Here is a 20,003-nt window from a genome sequence, read left to right on the forward strand (position 1 = left end):
CAAAGATTTTGTGGCATACTCTGCACCTCCTTGTTGATTGCCGACTGCTTTATTTGTATTTTTTTGCAGACATTGTCGGCCATGTCGGCAGTCGGCTTTGCCTTCACCTACCTGTGGGCTGGCCCGCCTCGATCGGACCGACCATAGAGTAAGGACTGGACCGACGAAGCGTTGCAGTGGATTTGGTTTTTCAGTTCCTCTTGAGTTTTTCCTTTAGGTCAAAGGGGTTTCGTTGGCCTAATCGCCTAAAACTTAAAGGAACACGTTGCCTTGAATCGGTCGAGTTGGTCTTTGAAAAGCGTTTGTATTCATTTGTTATAAAATGCATATGATTAGAAAGATATTTTAAAAGTAGAATATAATGATCCCCACACAAGCATCACTCGAAATTGCGTGTTTTTTTCTTTTACCTCGTCGACAAACACGGTCGGCCATTTATGGGAGTCAGATTTTTGACTCCCATAAAAGGCCGACCGTGTTTGTTCGCAAAGTAAAAGGAAAACCACGCAATTTAGAGGCAAATGTGTGTGGATCATTGTATTCTACTTTTTAAAACATCTTTCTAACCATTATGCATTTTATAACAAACGGTTCAAGCGCTTTTCAAAGACCAACTCGACCGATCCAAGGCAACGTGTTCATTGTCTTCTCAACAAAAAGTAAAAGCCGTACGGTAAATTAACGTTTTCTAACAAATTTCTCTTTATGGAAAACGTCATTCAGTAAAAGTGGAGCGTGTGAGCGCGAGCCGGGTAGCATCATGGAGGTAGAATTAGGCCGTGTCCGAAACGACGACTTCGGCTACAGCTACGTCTAGATCAGCTCGTCTACCAGTGTTGAAGCTAGTCGTAGCTAGCTGTAGCCGAAGTCGCCGTTTCGGACACTAATTGAATGAATAATCATAGTCTTGGTTCAAGACTCTCCTGGATTTGTCACAAGAGGGCGCGCTATCACCCCCAACGCGCTATCAACCACGAACCGCTATAGCGGTTCTCCTGTGATAGCGGTTCGTGGTTGATAGCGCGTTGGGGTGATAGCGCGCCCTCTTGTGACAAATCCAGGAGAGTCTTGAACCAAGACTAGAATAATCATGGCAATTTCGTTCGGGCTTGTCATACAAAGAGAACGACTGTTCTGTTTCATTGAGCCTAGAGACAGCAAATAGCCGTAGAGTCAGTAGACTTGTTGGCACAAGATTTCCAGGCTGAATGACTTCTGATGACGTCATATTGAGAATGAAGGTGGATTATCGTGCAGCTTGAAGGATATTGAAAAAGCCTGGGATACCATAACCTGTTCCAGCATGTTAGAAAAGTTGGGTGTAAAACTGAAAACCGAGTATAAAAACGAGGTTACGACGAGTGTCCCATGCCAGTTCTGTTCATTTGTGCATGGAAGGAGTCTAGCAGACCACTTGGACGGGCCGTCACGTTGAGGGCAGCAATTTTGTAAACACATTTTTTCCAGAGTTGTTTAATTATCGGATCCGCGGATCGTCGTCGAGGTGTTAAGTTTGAAGGAGGAAGTGGGCGTGCCTGTGTTTAGTGCAATTTTGCTGTTATTTTCACAATTAAAAAAGGTATTTATTCTTTTGTCATTGTCATATGATAATATGGGGTAATATGGTCCTGTCGCTAAATACTTTACTGTTACTTGTCAGTGCCTGGTTGATTTCGCACAACGGTGAACATGATCACGCTTTTAACCTTTTTACACATGCACCCACCCTCCTCATCTGTACTGTACCAATTTGAGTATACCAATACCATTCTACAAATTTCCTTCCTTCCTACCATGGAGGAAGACCTCTAATCGAGGAGATAGTTCGAAGTTCTATGTAGGAGCATTTTCCTCCATGGTACGAGTTACTCCTAGAACTATGAGGTTCGTTCAGCTATCGTCTCCACGAACATCATAGTTAATTAGAGGGTGATCTCACAACACACGCAAATCATTTTGCCCTTTATTTTTTATACCCCCTTATTTAATTAAATAGTACAGTAAAACAGTAGTTTAAGTTTTAACAAATTTGTACATTCCCAATTTACAGGGTTTTTTTCAATCAGATCTCGCCAAAATTATGCTGTATGGAACTATGATCTTTGGTCAACTCTCAAAAATTATATGGGGGGGGGGGCAAGAAAATCCACTCCGCAAACTCAAAATTGGTAAGAGTTATAAATTCTTACTTTATGTGAGCAGATCCAATCCACACCGTTTGGCGATCCGTTACTTTTTACTACGGCTGTTTCACATCACATGATTGCTTCTCAACCAAAAATACTTTTCAACAATTTGTCACGTGGTAGGCTTATAGTTATAGGCCTATAAAGAAAATTGGTTAGCTTCCCAACTAGGCTGACCCTCCTGGGCTCCCCTGTGCAGCCACTTTTTGACTTCTGTAACAAAAGTGTATTTCAGTGAATTTAGGAATAGGCCGAGTCGGTATGTAGTGGGTGTCGATTTTAATTTTTAGGAGTCTATAGCTGCAAGTGACTTATTGCTAGGGCTTTGGCCGTTGGCTTGAATGAAAACAATGAAGAATAGGATTCTTTGGTGTGCCAGCCAAAGCCATAGCTGAAGCCTGTAGTTCAGACACGTTTGATGACCATAAACCCTCGTGGGGTATTTTTACAAATTCTTTGTAGACTTGACACATCATGCCACCTAAGAGGAAAGCTGCTGCCAAGACTGCAGCCAAGACTGCGGCCAAAGGAAAAAAAGTCAAGGTGGAGGTCTTAGAGGAGGAGCCAATAGACCAAAAGGAGGTAGACCTCAAGAAAGCAGTAGAGGCATTGAAGACGGTAGAGAAGGGCAAGAGTAAGAAGTACATTGTCGACTCAAACTATGGCGGAGGTGGTGCGGTAAGCTTAACATTATGTTTTAACATGTCCAACATGCTTCAGCCGAACGGTCTTAAACAACTGTGGCACGTGTCATAGCCAAGGGGTCAAGTTTACTGGACTCAAGCTCTTTTGTTTCTGGCCAACAGAGTGTGTGTTTAAGTTCTGATCTTGACACTTGCGTCCTTAAGTAAGACGCTTAACCATTTTTGCTTCATCCTTTGAATGGGACGTAAATCCGTTGATCCCGTTTGAAAGAACCCAGTTACCAGACTGCCAGTTACACTTATTGCTAAGAGAATGGGTTTACCTTTGTGTTTCGTGGCACTGTAAACCCTATTAAGGTATTACAATATGGATCTAATGATTCAAAAACTAATAAAGAAAACTTTCTGGAAATGAATGATGATAAGTGCTTTGAAACGCCTGTAGATGAAGCTCAATAAAAAAAGTCATTATATGTCGAATTACCATTTATAAACACCTCAGACAATTTCGCTATTCCTATTGATGGAGAGCATTTCTTGTTACGGGTGTTGCAGGCACGTCGGTGAGTTGGTTGCGCTGTGTCTGAAAGGACAACGAGAACGTGTTGCACCAAGACTATACGCACATGCGCACAAAAGAATCCGGACACTGTCGGAATCAGGCGTCACTGACGTCGTACAGTACATACAGAGCTCAAGCACGTCAAAAACGAATAAGTGGGGAGCACGTACTTTCTTGGTTGCTGCGGGGAAGGTGTGGAATAGTCTTCCCTACCACATCAGGACTGCAAATACAACATCTTCTTTCAAAACTGTTCTCAAAACCCACCTCTTTGCAGTTAAATAATGACCAGCGACAAACAAACTTTTTCTGTTCCTTCCTTTTGAACTGTTTATTTTGTTTCATGAGCGAGCGCCATGAGCGCCTTTTTGTGGCGGATACCGGCGCTATATAAGACTACATTATTATTATTATTATTAAGTTTACAGAGTTTCTTACATTATTACGCCTTTTAATCAAAAAGGCATTTATGAATGGGAATTCAAGAGTTCAGTGACTCGTTCTTTAACGGCCGTTTAAAACCTTGCATGGTCGTTGCCATGTGATAAAGGCCCTTGCCTTCAGCGCAGGCCTTTATCACACGGCATTGACCCTGTCTGTTTTAAACAGCCGTGAAAAGAACTCGTTGCTACCCCTTTATGGAGCATACCGTCTTCAATAGCCTCTTTCTTTTATGATGATTGGCTGTCAATAAAGGTGCTTCTTGATGTCGGTAAAAAGAACTAGATTGTCTTAAAGGACCTTCAGTGCAATCTTTCCCAACAGCTAGTCATTCAGTATTATGTTGTAATTTCTTATTTCTCACAGGTGTATGAAGACTTTGACTGTATGTTAAATCAAACCAACATATCTCAGAACAACAACAAGTTTTATGTGATTCAACTGATTCAGGATGGAGGTAGATACACACTGTGGACCAGATGGGGACGTGTGGTAAGTTACTCTAGACATTCACACAGATCACTCTTAGACAGGTACTTGAGTGAACTTGTTTTTGACGGGAATGCGGTTTTATCTTGTCTATAACAGGTGTTATTACCATGAAATTTTGATATTTATAGACATCTGAATTTTCAAAATTATTGATAAAAAAATCAGGCCCCAACCTCATGGTTTCAAAAGACTAAAAACACTTCTGCCTTTTGACAGTGTGCATCAAAATGACAATACTTTGTTGTCATGCTTGTGAGTTTGCTTTGTTATAACTCTTTGTTTGAACGAAGCGGCTATACAAATTGGAGCTCCCAACTATGACGCAACATGAGTGATGACGTAACAGAGCTATTCGTGAATCTTTTAGAAAGGCACTAGATAAGGGTACTGAAATGATTTTTTTTAAGCAATTTTTTATAATATAGCAAAATCTCTCTAGTACTCTCTACCAAGTAAATTGTAATGGTCATTTATTTTTTTGGAGTTATTACCAAAGGTCTTTACCCTCCCTTTAAACCAAGCCAATTATCGGTTTGGAAATGAGCTCCTTTCCTTTTTATATCTTGAATTTAAAAGCTATGAAGTTGGGCCGCCCTGACCAGTTGCTTGATATCAATATTAATGTACAGGGAGAGCCTGGTGCTAATCAGAGTATTAGTTTCACTGATGTCAACCAGGGCACCAAGGCCTTTGAGAAGAAATATCAGGATAAGACTCGCAACAAGTGGGCCGATCGAGCTAACTTCAATCCTGTGCCTGGCAAATACACCTTGATTGAGGTAGATCAGAGTGCAGACGTTGAAGAGGATGTGAAGAAGGTAACTTGTTTAACAGATTGTCTTTAAGTTTTCCTTTTAAAGTTTCTCAATCTGCCTGTTTGATGTCAATAGACCCATGATTAAGCTCCGCCCCATTGCGTATTGACCAATCACAACCCATTGCACAGCAAAAAGTCTGACACTACGCTTAGCGCCCTCAGCACTTGCATTGGAAAGGTTCACACGTGCAATCAATCTCTTAATCTTGAATTGTTCAGTATTTGTCTTAACTTGCTTAAATATTAACCTTTGTAAAGCACCTCGGGACCCTTTTGGGGTAAAGGGTGCTTGGGTAGTATTAGTTACTTGTTTTAGGGGGGATCTTTTTCATAATTTCTTTACTTGTATTTTAATCACCAAGATAAAGTTCAGTTAAATTCAAAGTGACTGCCGATATGTTTAGGTGTAAATCATGTTTGAAGTATTTATTACTTTGTATTATACAGTTAACTGCTCTTGATGGTACCAGCAAGAAATCTTCTTCAAGTGTTGCTGCATGTAAACTAGATAAACCTACCCAGGGTCTGATGAACCTCATCTTTGATAACAACATGTTCAAAGAGCAGATGGAAGACTTTGACCTTGGTGAGTTAAGATCAGTTTGCCATTTTTTCTTTCTTTTCAATACCTCTGTTACGGTTTGAAGCAACACACACCCCGTGCTTATTCGTTATAAATTTACTGATTACATAATAACCCACTGCGCGTAAACCCCCGACCTGACTTAACTGTCAACTCAGAAACCAGAAATGAGAAGAGCAAGATGAGAATCATCACGTCATTCGGTCACTAAAAATTTGGTCGTTAAGAAACATCCTGTCGTAAATCTGTTTAAAAATTGTTAACATCTGAAGACGTCATCTGATGTAACGTCGGATGACGTCATCGGATGTACGACAGGATATGATAGTAACAACATAATAAAAATAGTATCGAAGTCTTCTACCAAACAAGGTACTCAAGGCGCTGAGTATATACAAACTTTCAGAAAGATAGGTTTTGCAGTGATGAATTCTGAGACCCAATTATTTAGCACCTAAAGGGTTTACAAGGTGCTATGGCGCATACAGCAGCCTCAGCCAGGAACACCGGGGCGAACCCCTTCTCTTTTTTCGATAAGTGCACTGGGTTCTTTTACATGCGTTACACAACACATGGGACCAACAGGTTTACGTCTCATCTGAAGGACGAAGCAATGGTTGAGTGTCTTGCTTAAGGACACAAGTGTCACTGCTGGGGATTCGAACCCACACTCTGCTGATCAGAAACACCAGAGTTTGAATTTGATGCTCTTAACCGCTCCGCCACGACACTTCCATATGTTTTAATGAACAAATTTTGAATGACCGAATGACGTGATAGTTAACGTCTTGTTCTTCTTGATTCTTGTTTCTGAATTGACAGTTGAGTAGATTTCAGGCCTGATACTTCATGGTCATTGCCTTGGTGCCCTTGAAATACTCAAGTAGAAATTTACAATTTCCTCACAGGGTGCCTTTTACCAAGGAGAAAATGCCTTGGTGCCCATGCCTGAGATTTATTATTCTTGACTTGTCTTGCACAAGTAAAGATAACATTCTTTTCACTTCAAATTATTGCTATAACATTATACAAAACACCAAATTATTTCATTTGTTCTTTAAAATGCTTCAAGATGTAAAGAAGATGCCCCTTGGAAAGCTGAGCAAAGCCCAGCTCGCTAAGGGCTTTGATGCCCTAGAAGAGATAGAAACAGCCATCAATAACAAGGCATCAAGACCTAAACTACAGGAGCTGTCCTCTAAGTTCTACACTCTTATTCCTCACTCTTTTGGGAGGAAACTTCCTCCTACTATCAGCCAGGCTGAGACAGTACAGATGAAGAAAGACATGTTGCTGGTAAGGGTATTGGAAATGTCTGCATTACTGCAGACCAATCCTATAAAGTATTATATTTGAATTTGAATTTGAATTTCAAATGGTTTATCGCACACACAAAAAAGACCTTTGCAGCCATAGTGCTGAATTACGGTCAAAATGGACAATGGTTACTAAAGATGTATTGTATTGTGCCATAGGTACTATTCCATACACTGGACCCACTGCTGATAACTTTAAGCATCAGAGGCATTGTGGTATGTTATGGCTAAAGGGTCTAGTTCACGGGACCCAAGCTCAGCCGTCAATTTCACAAAACTCTTCCTAACTTAAGACTAATATTGGGACCTAGCGCTGTAGCATGCAAACCCTAAGATTAACTCCAGATAAGACGAGTCCTAACTCTTTGGGAAATCGACCCCTGAAGTTGTCAGTAGTAGAGTGTGGGGTTTGAATTCCGGTCATAGCCCTTGAGCGAGTAACGCCTTTGAACAAGGATCTTTTAGGTGCCTTGTTCAAGGGCCACCCTTAAAACCAAAAGTGCTTTGTAAAAAGTTGGGAAGGTAGTGCATTCTGCTCTACCAACCAGGCTCCTAGTGGATGATACCCATGCCTACATCCTTACAGACTGAGAAGGGTGTAACCCTGTTTCAGCCCCGGGAGTATACCGGTAGGTGGCAAAGTGCCCCTGGTAGCAGTTGATTTGGGTTGATAGCCCAGATCAGTTAAATATAGCCCTCATCTTAAAGTGGCCATGCAGCCTTGTGATGTTAGGGCAATTTCCTGTGCCCTGCTTATTAACTGCTGCCCGGGCAGAAGGTATCACTACTACTCTTGCTAAGTGGGTCAAAGAGACTTCTGCTCATTAAATTCTCTGCCGCAGAGTGAGTTCTTAATTGGTCTTAACCCATCTATTTCTGTTTGTTTATTCAGGTACTGGGTGATATAGTTATTGCCCAGGATATTAAGAGGGAACAAGACGAGACAATGGTGAGTTTTAAACCCAATGAATCGAGGTGCTTTCATGATTATAATCTTGCATTTATTAGCTCCATGACATTTTTGAACCACCACCACTATGTCTGTTTATATTTTAAGTTACGCTTTTTTATTTATGCTTGGCTAGTGGTCAGAAACTTCCTGATAATTAAGTTTTTGAAATTGAAGATGGAGATGAAAGTACATGTATACGGTGTTCAAAAGTAATCTCCATTTTTTTTTTTTGTCTGACCTTATTATAACTCTGTTGAATGGTTTTATTCACCATTACAGTCTCAATCCCAGGCTGATGTTGCACCAAATCCTCTGGATGTGAACTATGACCTTCTGAAATGCAAGCTGGAACATGTGGATGCCAAGTCTAAAGAGCACAAGGTAGACCATCAATCAGAGGTTTATACTGGGGAGGGGTGGAGGGGGAAAAAATCATAGGGTTGAAGCCAAACCCCTAAAACATGTTGAGTGTATTGAAAAATGAAAATATAGGAATTGATCTCCTTTAAGATTTCTGACACTGATGATGTCTCTTAGATTGTGTATTCGATTTACGGATTATTTCTTCTGCTTGGACATAATCGCTCAAGATTCTCTGCAATATTTCTCGTGACCACATTTTGAAATAACAGTTTTGTGAGTAAGACATCAATATTTGTATAGGATTAAAAGAACCCAACCGTTTCAAAAACCAAATATTGTATACTTTGCCTTTAAAAAAAAATGTATTCTTTTAAAAAATAATTTGAAGGTATTACCAGCAGTATCTTTGGTGATTATTGATGATTTTTAAAATTTTTCTTCTATAGATTATTTCCACCTACATAGAGAATACTAAGAACAGCTGGCGCAAGGAGAAGTTACTTAATGTATGGACTGTGTCCAGACATGGAGAGGTAATATTATTCAAACCAATATCTAACCATTTTTTATCAAATAACCAGCCAGTTGTCAAATTTAAAACCAAGTCTTTTTTCCTGCAAGTCAAGTTACCATGAGTCAGGGCAGTCAGATTGGCTCAGTGGTTTTAGGCCCTGCCTTTCAGCTCTGTGGATGAGTACAGACCGGGGCCTTGCATGTGGATTGGGGTTTTCAATCCCTACCTGACTGGGTGGGTTTCCTTCTAGGGGTTTTATTCTCACATCTAAAACTGGTGATTCATTGTCTTCTCTCCATTTGGATCCTTTGCCGACTATATTAATTTAGATTCAGATGAGTCAAAGCAGATTTTTTGCAGATTTGTGATAGTTGCTATTTCTCAATGTTGTTTTGATGACATGGAAGTCAGAGACCTACCACAAATGCTGGACATGGCAACTTTAAGGCCTTTCTTATGACCTTTGATTGTTGTTTTTAGATAGAAGATGTTGTGACTAAGAACAAGATGAGTGAATTTTTTAGCAAAAGGATGGAAGGACTGTATTGCTTTAAAAAGACGTGGACAAATAAGAAAACTTTTTGGACCAGGAAATTTTAAGTAGAAATAGAATTAGCTGTTGCAAACTGCTTACCAACCAAAAGAACCTATGGTAAAGATGCAAATATTAAATAGTGGTCTGTTGTTTCTTTCGTAGCAGAGTCTTGCTCTTTATGTTGTCATTTAGTTTTCCAGAAAAACTCTGCTAGGGTAAAAACAAAAGGCCACATAATGTTAATTATTCATGTTTTATTGTCACTTGTAAATATAGTAGTACAGTGAAATGCGTTTTGGTTTTGCGTGTCTAAAAATATGTTATATAAAAATACACACTAAAAAATGTACCATTTATACAAAAATACATCGAATATATAATATTTTGACACCATGGAATTAAGGCAACTTTGAAATCCAGTCAAACGAGCGATAGGCAATGAAATTTTGTACGGCAGTATAGCAATGAAGAGATTACTTTATGTATTTGTTTGACCCATTTATTACAGAGTGAGCGATATGCGGAGCATGACGAAATTGGTAACCGTCGTCTGCTGTGGCATGGCACCAATGTAGCCGTAGTGGCAGCCATTTTGAAGACTGGTCTACGTATCATGCCCCATTCTGGTGGTCGTGTTGGCCGTGGGATCTACTTTGCCTCTGAGCATGGCAAATCAGCAGGATATGGTGAGAGTGCATCCAACTCTGTCTTAACATTTATTTTTTTTTTTTAATAGAAAATACAAATTCTGCAAAAAGAAATAGCCAGAAACTACAAAAACACAAACAACAAAGACTGTATAACTGAATTATCTTAGTGTTTACACGAAATGAAACCAAACATTCATTGCTCTTTGCCAATTTGTTAGTGTAAAGATTGTTTATAATATCCATTTATTCTCTGCGACTGTCATTTTAAAATTGAACAGCTTTGGAACATATTCCCCCAAAAATGAAGAGACAGTACACAGTTAACTTTATCTTTAAAGACCTGCTTGAACGAAAATGTAAAGTCAGGAATTTCGCTAATTTTATTTAAAATATTTTCAATCAATCAGGAAATAGAGTCATATAACTAAAAAAAGATTTTAATTGTGTAAAAAAACAATCATTTCGAATACCCTCATCCAGCTTTTTTCTTAAAGATTTGCGAAAAAGCTCTGTTACGTAATCACTCATGTTACGTCATGGGAGCTCCAATTTGTCAAAATGACAATGCTTTGACGTCATGTCTGGGAGTTTGCTTTGTTATACCTCCCCTGCAACAAAGCGGCTCCAATTTGTATAGCCGCTTTGTTGCAGCGGGGAGGTATAACAAAGCAAACTCCCAGACATGACGTCAAAGCATTGTCATTTTGACATGCGCCATCAACGGCAGAAGTGTTTTTAGTTTTTAAAAACCTTGAGGTTGGGGCCTGATTTTTTAATCAATAAGTACATTGTACACATATCAAAATTACATTTAAATGGTGAATAAACTAATTATAAACAAGCTTAAATAGCATTTCTGTTAAAAAACATTCCGCTCACGTAGCTGTTTAATTATGTAGGTTAGCATGAAAGGGACCATTTGATTTGAAAACAAAGTAGTTTGAGTCGGAGGTAAATGTGAAAGTGTATGTTTTTGTGACTTTATTTTGTTTTTTTAGGTAGGTTTTTATTTTTATTAATTGTAAAAATAATAATCACTTTAAATTTAATGTTCTAATTACCCTTCACAAAAGCTATACACCAAACTCTAAAAAACAACTGTTTGATGACGGTCGCCAATGATGTCTGGTGCTCACACTGCCAATCTATATTGTTTATTTTCAGTATCGAGTACACACAGTGGCACTGGTATTATGTTCCTGAATGAAGTAGCTCTTGGTAAGGAGCATCACATTACCATGGATGATAGTAGTCTCAGGAAAGCTCCTTCTGGATACGATTGCGTCATTGCTAAAGGTCGGACGGAACCAGGTAAGGAACCATGAAGGACTCATATTTGTCACTGAAGCGCAGGCCAGAGGCCAATAATTTTTACTTTCAGTCAGTAAACTCATGACCTGACAAATTTGACGGTCTTGTGTTTTTTCAATTGCGTAATGGTCGCTGTGTAATATTTTTGATAGAAGAAATGATGTTTAAATGTTGACTCTGATTTGTACAATTCTGTTGAACATAAAAATACACTAAGACATTAAAATAATAAGATAGATCTTCTCTTCTTGGAGAGAAGACCATAAGCCTTTTTGAGATATGGAGGACACAACGCTACAAGGATAAGGTTTGGGTAGATTTGTCTGTATACACCCAAATCAAACAGTACGCTCCTATCGCGTCCACCATACCAGCAAAAAAAAACTGATGTAAAGAAAGTTTCAGTTTCATATTTTGGATGAAATCCCCATATAATTATTTACAGGGAAAACCCGCGCAATCAGGCCGGGGCTGAAAACCCTATCCAAATGGTGTCCCAGTGTGATACAAACTGAGGTCCTAGAGGTAGAAGGCAATAGGGACTTTTCGTTTTCGACGACGGATGGTTCTGCGACGGTAAAGATGACATTTGGCGTCATCTGCGCATGCGTCGGCTTTGAGGACGGTCGTCCCTCAATTTCTATGACAGTACTTGGGATGAATCTTCGTTGTGCTGAAAACGACAACGTTTAGCTGAACAACCGTCGCAGAACCATCCGTCGTCGAAAACGAAAAGTCCCTAATGAAAGATACCTCTACGCCAACCCGACCACACCCAATACATGACTTCTTTTTTGTTTTCTCCTCAGATCCTAAAGTTGATGCCCACCTAATGCTGGATGGTAAGAAGGTGTTTGTGCCACAGGGTAAGCCAGTTGGACAACCCAAATACAACAGCAGCAGCTTCTCACAGAGTGAGTATCTCGTGTATAAAGAGAGTCAGAACCGAATTCGCTACCTGCTGGAGTTTAAGTTTTTTTGAACAAAAGAACTTCAAAATTACTTTTGAAGGAAAAATTAATCCCTGATTTGTCAATATATTTTATTGCGGGGGTGTCAGAAGCCACTGTTAACTGCTGATTAGCTAGGGATTATAGCAAATAATACACCTTTGATTTGAAGATGTAAATCTTGTTATCGACAGGGCCCAATTTCACAGAAAACTCTTGCTTTAGACAAAAAATAGGCTACCAGCTGAAATACCACCCAGTTACCTATGCTATGACTGGTACCACACTCATTTTTTGCTTAAAGCCTTTCGACACTTTCGGAACAGGAAAAAAAAAAAGTTCACAGATTTACGAATAACTTACAGAGTTTACAGAAAGAAGTATTCCATGAAATGCTTTACTTTTTGAGAAAACATTAAAACATTTATCAATTCTCGATATCGAGAATCACTGATTTATTTTAAACACATGTCACGACACGGCGAAACGTGCGGAACCAAGGGTGAGTTTTCCCTTTATTTTCTCCCGATGACCAATTGAGCCTAAATTTTCACAGGTTTGTTATTTTATATATAAGTTGTGATACACGACCTTTGGACCTTTGGACAATACTGTTTACCAAAAGTGTCATTTGGCTTTAAACAGCCACCTGAGCGGAATTATTTCAACGGAAATGGTACTTTAACTTGTTTGTAATGCACTTGTTCACCATTTAAATGTAATTTTGATATATGTACACTTCTGAATTTTCCTAATTATTGACTAAAAAATCAGGCCCCAACCTAAAGGTTTTGAAAAACTAAAAACACTTCTGTCGTTGAAGGCGCGCGTCAAAGGACAATGCCACTGACGTCATTTGTGGGAGTTTGCTTTGCATCCACGCTGCAACAAAGAGGCTATACAAATTGGAGCTCCCAACTATGTTTTGAGAGTGATTACGTAACGGACCTTTTCGCAAATCTCTCAGAAAAGCGCTGGATAAGGGCATTCATAATTATTGTTTTTTACACAATTGAAATCTATTAATAATCATATGACTCGATTCCCTAATTCATTAAAAACATTTTAAAGTGAAATTCAACAAAGTTCACGACTTGAAATTTTCATTCAAGCAGGTCTTTAATAAGGGAATTTACTTATTAAAATATTCTGCTCGATTCTCTGGACACTATTGATAACTACTTGACGTAACTGTTAGCATTAAACTTCCTTGGTAATATGAGAAACGGAGAGCTGTTGATAGTGTAAAACATTGTGAGGAAACGCCTTCCTCTGAAGTAACATAGTTTTTGAGAAAGAGGTAATTTCTCACTCAAGTTTTAGAAGACTTCAGGCCTGAAACCTTATAAACACACTAACTTGTGCAACAAGCTTTTCTCATTATTCCCTTCGATTCAATTCAATTTCGATGACCAGTTCAGTCCAAATTTTGACAGATCAGTAATTTTATGCATTATGTATATAGAAACATTTTAAACGCTCTGTATTCATACAATTTATTATATTAACAAATATTGTGATATATAGTAATTGCTTTCTTTATAAACAACACAAAAAATACTAAAATAATGTTACTTTGTTATCAACCAATAGTTGTTTTTGCAATCATCTAACCATGCATCTATCATTTAGAATGGTTTATTTTCTTTTACATATTTTTCAGTTAAAGTTTTAGGAAAGCTTTAAAACGTTTGTACTGTTAATATAAAAGTTTTATGCAAATATAAATGAGAACGAGTTATGTAACTTTGAAGGTACATTTACGAGGTATGCCTTTACTATGAGTATTGATTTAAGTTTATCTTCTGAAAAGATATTTTTAATTTTGTCATTAAACTAGATTTTGTTGATTTAAACTATTCATATTTTCTGAAATATTACTAGATAAGTGCCAATGCTTGTAAAATAGTTTATTTCATTGACTATAATGAAGCAAGTGAGAGTTCATAAACCTAGCAGATATTACCAGCGGGTTTTACAATAAATTTAAATCGTAAGATATTTTAACTTTACGGATTGTTTGTCTTGTTGAATTGCCTGAAAGTTGTTTCAACTCTCCGAATCGCAAATTGAAAACTTCCTTCACCTCATAAAAACCTGAACTGTTTTTGAGATCAATCCTTTCCTATCAATCTATTTCTGATCCTGTAAAACACTGAGGAAGCTTATCAAGGGCTACAAGTTTGTAGAAGTTAACACAGAAAATTCCCCCAAAAAAGGTTTTCCGTCTATTTTTGTTGAGGTTAATTCAATCCCATTCAAGAAAAACGTTGTGATCGTTAAAATAAATTGCCAAAACAGTTTTTAAAACTACAAGAAAAGATACATATTTCTTTCCGAAATCTGCTGGTTTTTCTCGATGCACTGACCATCTAAAGGTACACCCAGCCAGCATTATTGATTTATGTAACCGTGAATTATTTAGTACTCGGTAATAACGTAAGCGCCCCGGGCGTGGTTGCTTGTAAACGTATAATGGCAATCGATTCTTTGGGCCCGGTTTAAACCATTTACGACTTGATTCGACATCTCCCAAATCGCGGGACCAGGATAATGGTTTCTGGTGTGGATCTCCGGTTCGAATCCCGCTTTGGACTTCATTAAGTGTTAAGGGTTCCATTGAGTTGGGGTTCACCACTTGGCATTTTTCTTCCCACCAAGTTGTTTGGGGTTGTTATTTTTTTTTTTTTTGTGTTTTTCTCGGGGGGGGGGGGTCTTCTGACGGGTTTGTTCAAGCCTGCGGGTAAAAGGTAACGGGATGAGAGACATTTAAGGCTGCATAACCAGAAAGATATAAAACAAATCTTAAATAATAATAAATGAACCACTGAAGTTGAAGGGATGACTTCCAATAAAAGCTTGGTTTCATAAGCTGCTACTACTACAACGACTAGAAAATGGCTACTGGTATACTGATGTGCAGTTATTTGTCTTATATGGAACCCATTTTAGTTATAGAAAATTGTTCAGCATGAAAGATTATCAAATTATTTAATGTGAATATCCACTACTTTGATTTGAATGAGGTTTCGAGTAAACCTCATTCAAATCAAAGTAATGGCTATTCACAATACATAACGACGTCAGTTGCGTCTAGGAGTCCGTAAACGCCTGAAGGCAGGTAGACGAGGAGTTCTTACGCTAAGTAAACAAAAATACCAATTGATCAACTGTTTTTTTTTTTCAAAAAAAAGGAGGATGAGAGCCTTTTTATTTTCAATTTTCTATTCTTTCAAAGGTGGCCGCCAAGTGTTTTCATTCAAACTAGCAACCAATTCTTTAGTTTAAAGTCTGTACTTACTTTATGTTTACAAGTTCTTAAAGGCAGTGGACACTATTGGTAATTACTCAAAATAATTATTAGCATAAAACCTTTCTTGGTGACGAGGGTAATGGGTAGTGGGGAGAGGTTAATGGTATACAACATTGTGAGAAACAGCTCCCTCTGAAGTGCCATAGTATTCGAGAAAGAAGCAATTTGCTACGAATTTGATTTCGAGACCTCAGATTTAGAAATCAACCATCTAAACGCACACAACTTCGTGTGACAAGGGTGTTTTTTTCTTTCATTATTATCTCGCAAGTTCGATGACCGATTGAGCTCAAATTTTCACAGGTTTGTTGTGTTATGCATATGTTGAGATACACCAACTGTGAAGGCTAGTCTTTGACAATTACTAATATAGTGTCCACTGCCTTTAAAAGATTTAAAAGTTTAATGAAAATACACTGACAGTTTTTCTTTTTGAAAAAAATATACAAAATAAAAAGTAGCTTTAAAAAAAAGGATGCGGCCTCAAAAAAGGATCAGGGAGGGGACGATCGACTGTTTTTATTTTTTATTTGGCCTTATCGGAATCTGAAAAGCAGACGTTCGATATAGTTACAAAACTATTTCAAATAAACCTGTTTGTGAGCCTCTGAAAAAAGGCTTTCTAATTTTCCAATTCGTAAAATGCTTTAGAAATAGGTACTTTGTTTGCAAACATGACAAATGTTATATCCTTGTTTCAACATTTCAAGTTTGCAGAAAGGTTTATCTTTTGTACTGGCTTAGTCGCAATACACCACGCATGCTCAGCGGGTATAAAGGTTATAACGGAGATGACTTTGTTTTATTGCTTATCGCTTCTTTGGTGGGTTGTCTCCATGGTTGAACAGGTTACTACAATACATATTATCCACCTTGACAAAATAAGGAATTTGCTTAAGTTCCTATCCTAGGTGACATTTTGGTTTGATGTTGCTGTTCATCTCTGATGTTTTCTGTTTCTGTAAAGTTATGATTATATTTATAACGGTAACCTAGCTCAGACTATTATGAGCTTATTAACTTCACTAATCCTCCCCACAATCGATCACTATCGATGTTTCGACTGTTATACCATGATGAACACAGGGGTTATGTACATGTACCTCCAATCGTTGAGACACAAAGAGCAACAAAGAAGCCTAACAAGTTAGTTACTCCCCCGCCATAGAGCAAAGGCAGCCCCACTGAATTCATTAACAAGTGGACAACTTGGTGGAGGAGGAAGGGTATCTTCAGGGGGAAAACAGACGAGAGAAGTTTCCATTTTGATCATGGGATGTTACAAACGTTGTTATCTGAAGGAATGGGCCCGTGATACAGCTGATATACACGGGTTGAAGCACATTGCGGGCGACGGTGGGAACATACGCCGTTTAATATGGACTCTAGCTACCCTCAGTGCCTTTGGGTACTTCCTCTATCTGGCTATACTTTCCTTAATTTCCTTCGCTGAGTCCAACCACGTTACGAAAACAGACGTGGAGTCAAAAAGCGAGATAAGTTTCCCGGCATTTACCGTCTGCAATTTCAACAAGTATCGTGAGGCAGCTATAACTGAACATGACATCAAGAATGTTGGAACTCATCTTGGTGAGTCTTTTAATGTTTGTTTTTTATTCACTTTTGGTTGTAATTGGTTTTTCTTTTCTTCTTCTAAGGTTTTACTTGTGCATTTAAACAATCCCCTTTTCCGCCGTCTTGCAATGCCATTACGATATTCTGAACTGAGTGTTAAACAAAGAAATGATGTGCCTGGAAAATGGAAATGGAAATATCCTTTTACAATTTAAACACATTGGAAAGATCACATATGGCTTATATGAGTATTTTACCCTGGTCATTTTTAATCTCATAATTAAAAGATTAAAGATTAACAATATTTTTTGTCATGATAAAAAAAACATTAAAATTTGTCTTCTCTGTGTAAGAAAGGCATATAGCAACAATAGAAAACAAGAATAAAGTTACAATTTACATATCATATATAGATATAGATAGATAAAAGGTTTATTGACAATAGCCATCGCAGCATAAAAACCGAATTGCAGTTATGATACAACATTTTAAAAAGATTATTAAAATGACATAATTTAGAGAATATCTTTCAGGTAAAATTAATATTTCAGGAAACTTTGAAGACATTAGGTCCCTACTACAGGAAGTAAAAGCTTTCATGTCTGGCCTATTTATACTGATGGTGAAACAAATACGTATAATGAAATGTCTGCAAGTAAATCTACTGACGATGACTGGAGCAAGCTAGTCGAAACGTTGATTCGATTCGCCAAAGCTATAAAAGCAGTACTCTCGGCGGATTTTCTACTTTTCGCCTTAAGTAGTATATAGTTTTCAGAACCGAAAATCTACTCCGCGGTTGTAAAGCAAGACCTGACAAGTTTACACACGGTGTTACCGCAGACCAAATTCTTCACAAGTCAATATACAGAGAAGTTCAGTGTCGTGCTGACATTCCTTGGCGGGGTGGGATGATATCTTAACAATGAGGTAGTGGACTGGCAATCCTAACATTGGAAAGCACGAAGCCAATCTGGGCCCAATTTCATAGAGCCGCTTAGGAACACGTTGCCTTGGATCGGACGAGTTGGTTTGAAAAAGCGTTCGTAACCCTTTTTTTGTAAAATGCATATGGTTGGAAAGATGTTTTTAAAGTAGAATACAATTATTCAAACAAGTTTGCCTCGAAATTGCGTGGTTTTCCTTTTACTGTGCGAACTTACTCGGTCGGCCATTTATGGGAGTCAAAAATTTGACTCCCATGGCCGACCGTTTTAGTCGACGAGGTAAAAGGAAAATCGTGCAATTTTGAGGCATGTTTGTGTGGATCATTGTATTCCACTATTACAACTTCTTCCTACCCATATGCATTTTATAAAAAACGGTTACAAACGCTTTTCAAAGACCAACTCGACCGATCCAAGGCAACGTGTTCCTTTAAGCGCAAAAAACCGCTACTAAGCACAAACAACTTATGCTTATGTATAAGGTTAGCTCCATGATAACATGCTGCATGTACGATTTGTGACTGGTGTCCTGACCAATAATACTTAGCAAAAACGTATATTGTTTGTTGCTTATGAGCAGCTCTATGGGGCCCTGGTCTAAGCTATAGTAGGTCTTTAACTAGTCCTTAGGACTTTGCAAAATCCAACCGTCAAAATCTGACATTTTACGAAGGGGAGGATGTTTTTTATTTCCAAAAATAGTGGAGAGACATTTTTGTATCGGGTGTATAAAATCAGTGTTTTTTAAGGGCTAAATCTTGTTCCTTATTATGAACATTCATAATAAAAGAATGAGGGACATTTTGAGGGAAATAATACTTTACGGCGTGGGGTACGCAAAAATTTGCGTTCTAGATGCTCTGTGGTGCAATCATAATTATAAGGCCCCCCCCCCCGGATCCGTCCTTGATCCGCTACATGTTTAGAAAGGGAATGCATCTGGTTTCGCAGCAAATCTGCTGTTGCCCCTGCTGTCGAACGTGATCTGAAGGGCCGGGCGTGGTATCTGTTCTTTTCTGTACTTAGTTAGTTTTTGTGCTTACAAGCTTCATGAACTTGGGCCCACATTGATTTGGGGCGGTAACTTTGATTGTCAATCTCTGGCCTTGGTTTTTCCATTTTTAACCTTGTATGGGGTGACGTGTATATAGTGGTTTATCTTTGCTGTGCTTACCCCTCGGATGTTTGATATTGACAGTGCGGGGTGGACAAACAACCATTATTTTTCATTAGCGTTAATTATTCGACGTGTTTCTGCTGGTCCTTCCTCTGTGCTGCATGATGCTAATTGTCTTCCTCCATGATGCAACCATCGACTTCAAAGCCTTTCATGCAATTAGCGACGACATAACCATGCATAACCATGGAGATGGCATAACCAAACACGAAACCGCCAAGACATCTATTACTTCTTGGGAAACTGACCATCGTTAACAGTCAACACCGCACCTTTGCCCCAGCCTTCAGCAACCTCGGACTTGCCGATCACACTGAGATTCTCTCTATGATAAACAAAGGTGAAAAACCCCAAAGATGAATTATTGTTACAAACGCTGTTACTTTCGGCACTGGGCGCAGAAAGTGACCGATATCCACGGAGTGAAACACGCAGCGGGCGACGGTGGAATCGTACGCCGTATGATATGGTCTGTGGCTACCCTAGCTGCTACCACAATGTTCCTTATCCAGGTTACTCTCACGTTAATTTCATATTTCAACTGGAACTACATCGTGAGGGTTGATGTTAATCATACTACTCGGCTCGATTTCCCGGCGTTCACGGTGTGTAACTTCAACAAATACCGCGAGTTTGCCATATCACCACTCGACCTCAAAAATACTGGAACTCATT

The 20,003-nt window shown here is 38.6% G+C and overlaps 2 protein-coding genes across 2 annotated transcripts in view; both read left to right on the forward strand.

Moving 5' to 3' along the window:
* Positions 1-1,294: 1,294 nt before the first annotated feature.
* LOC117302159 (protein mono-ADP-ribosyltransferase PARP3-like) lies at positions 1,295-12,675 on the forward strand. The gene is made up of 12 exons (XM_033785971.1): positions 1,295-1,579; positions 2,649-2,864; positions 4,200-4,325; positions 4,955-5,143; positions 5,590-5,728; positions 6,798-7,021; positions 7,934-7,990; positions 8,273-8,374; positions 8,803-8,889; positions 9,914-10,091; positions 11,220-11,366; positions 12,176-12,675. The coding sequence occupies exons 2-12, from the start codon at positions 2,661-2,663 to the stop codon at positions 12,346-12,348; spliced, it is 1,626 nt and encodes a 541-aa protein (XP_033641862.1). The 5' UTR covers positions 1,295-1,579; positions 2,649-2,660; the 3' UTR covers positions 12,349-12,675.
* Positions 12,676-16,900: 4,225 nt separating this feature from the next.
* Positions 16,901-20,003, forward strand: part of LOC117303516 (acid-sensing ion channel 1C-like) — a 38,337-nt gene continuing 35,234 nt past the window's right edge. The window contains exon 1 of the mRNA XM_033787743.1: positions 16,901-17,219. Coding sequence (XP_033643634.1) covers positions 16,901-17,219 — 319 coding nt within the window. The remainder of the gene's footprint in view (positions 17,220-20,003) is intronic.

Source organism: Asterias rubens, chromosome 2 (genome assembly GCF_902459465.1).
Source record: "Asterias rubens chromosome 2, eAstRub1.3, whole genome shotgun sequence".
NCBI classification, from domain to species: domain Eukaryota; kingdom Metazoa; phylum Echinodermata; class Asteroidea; order Forcipulatida; family Asteriidae; genus Asterias; species Asterias rubens.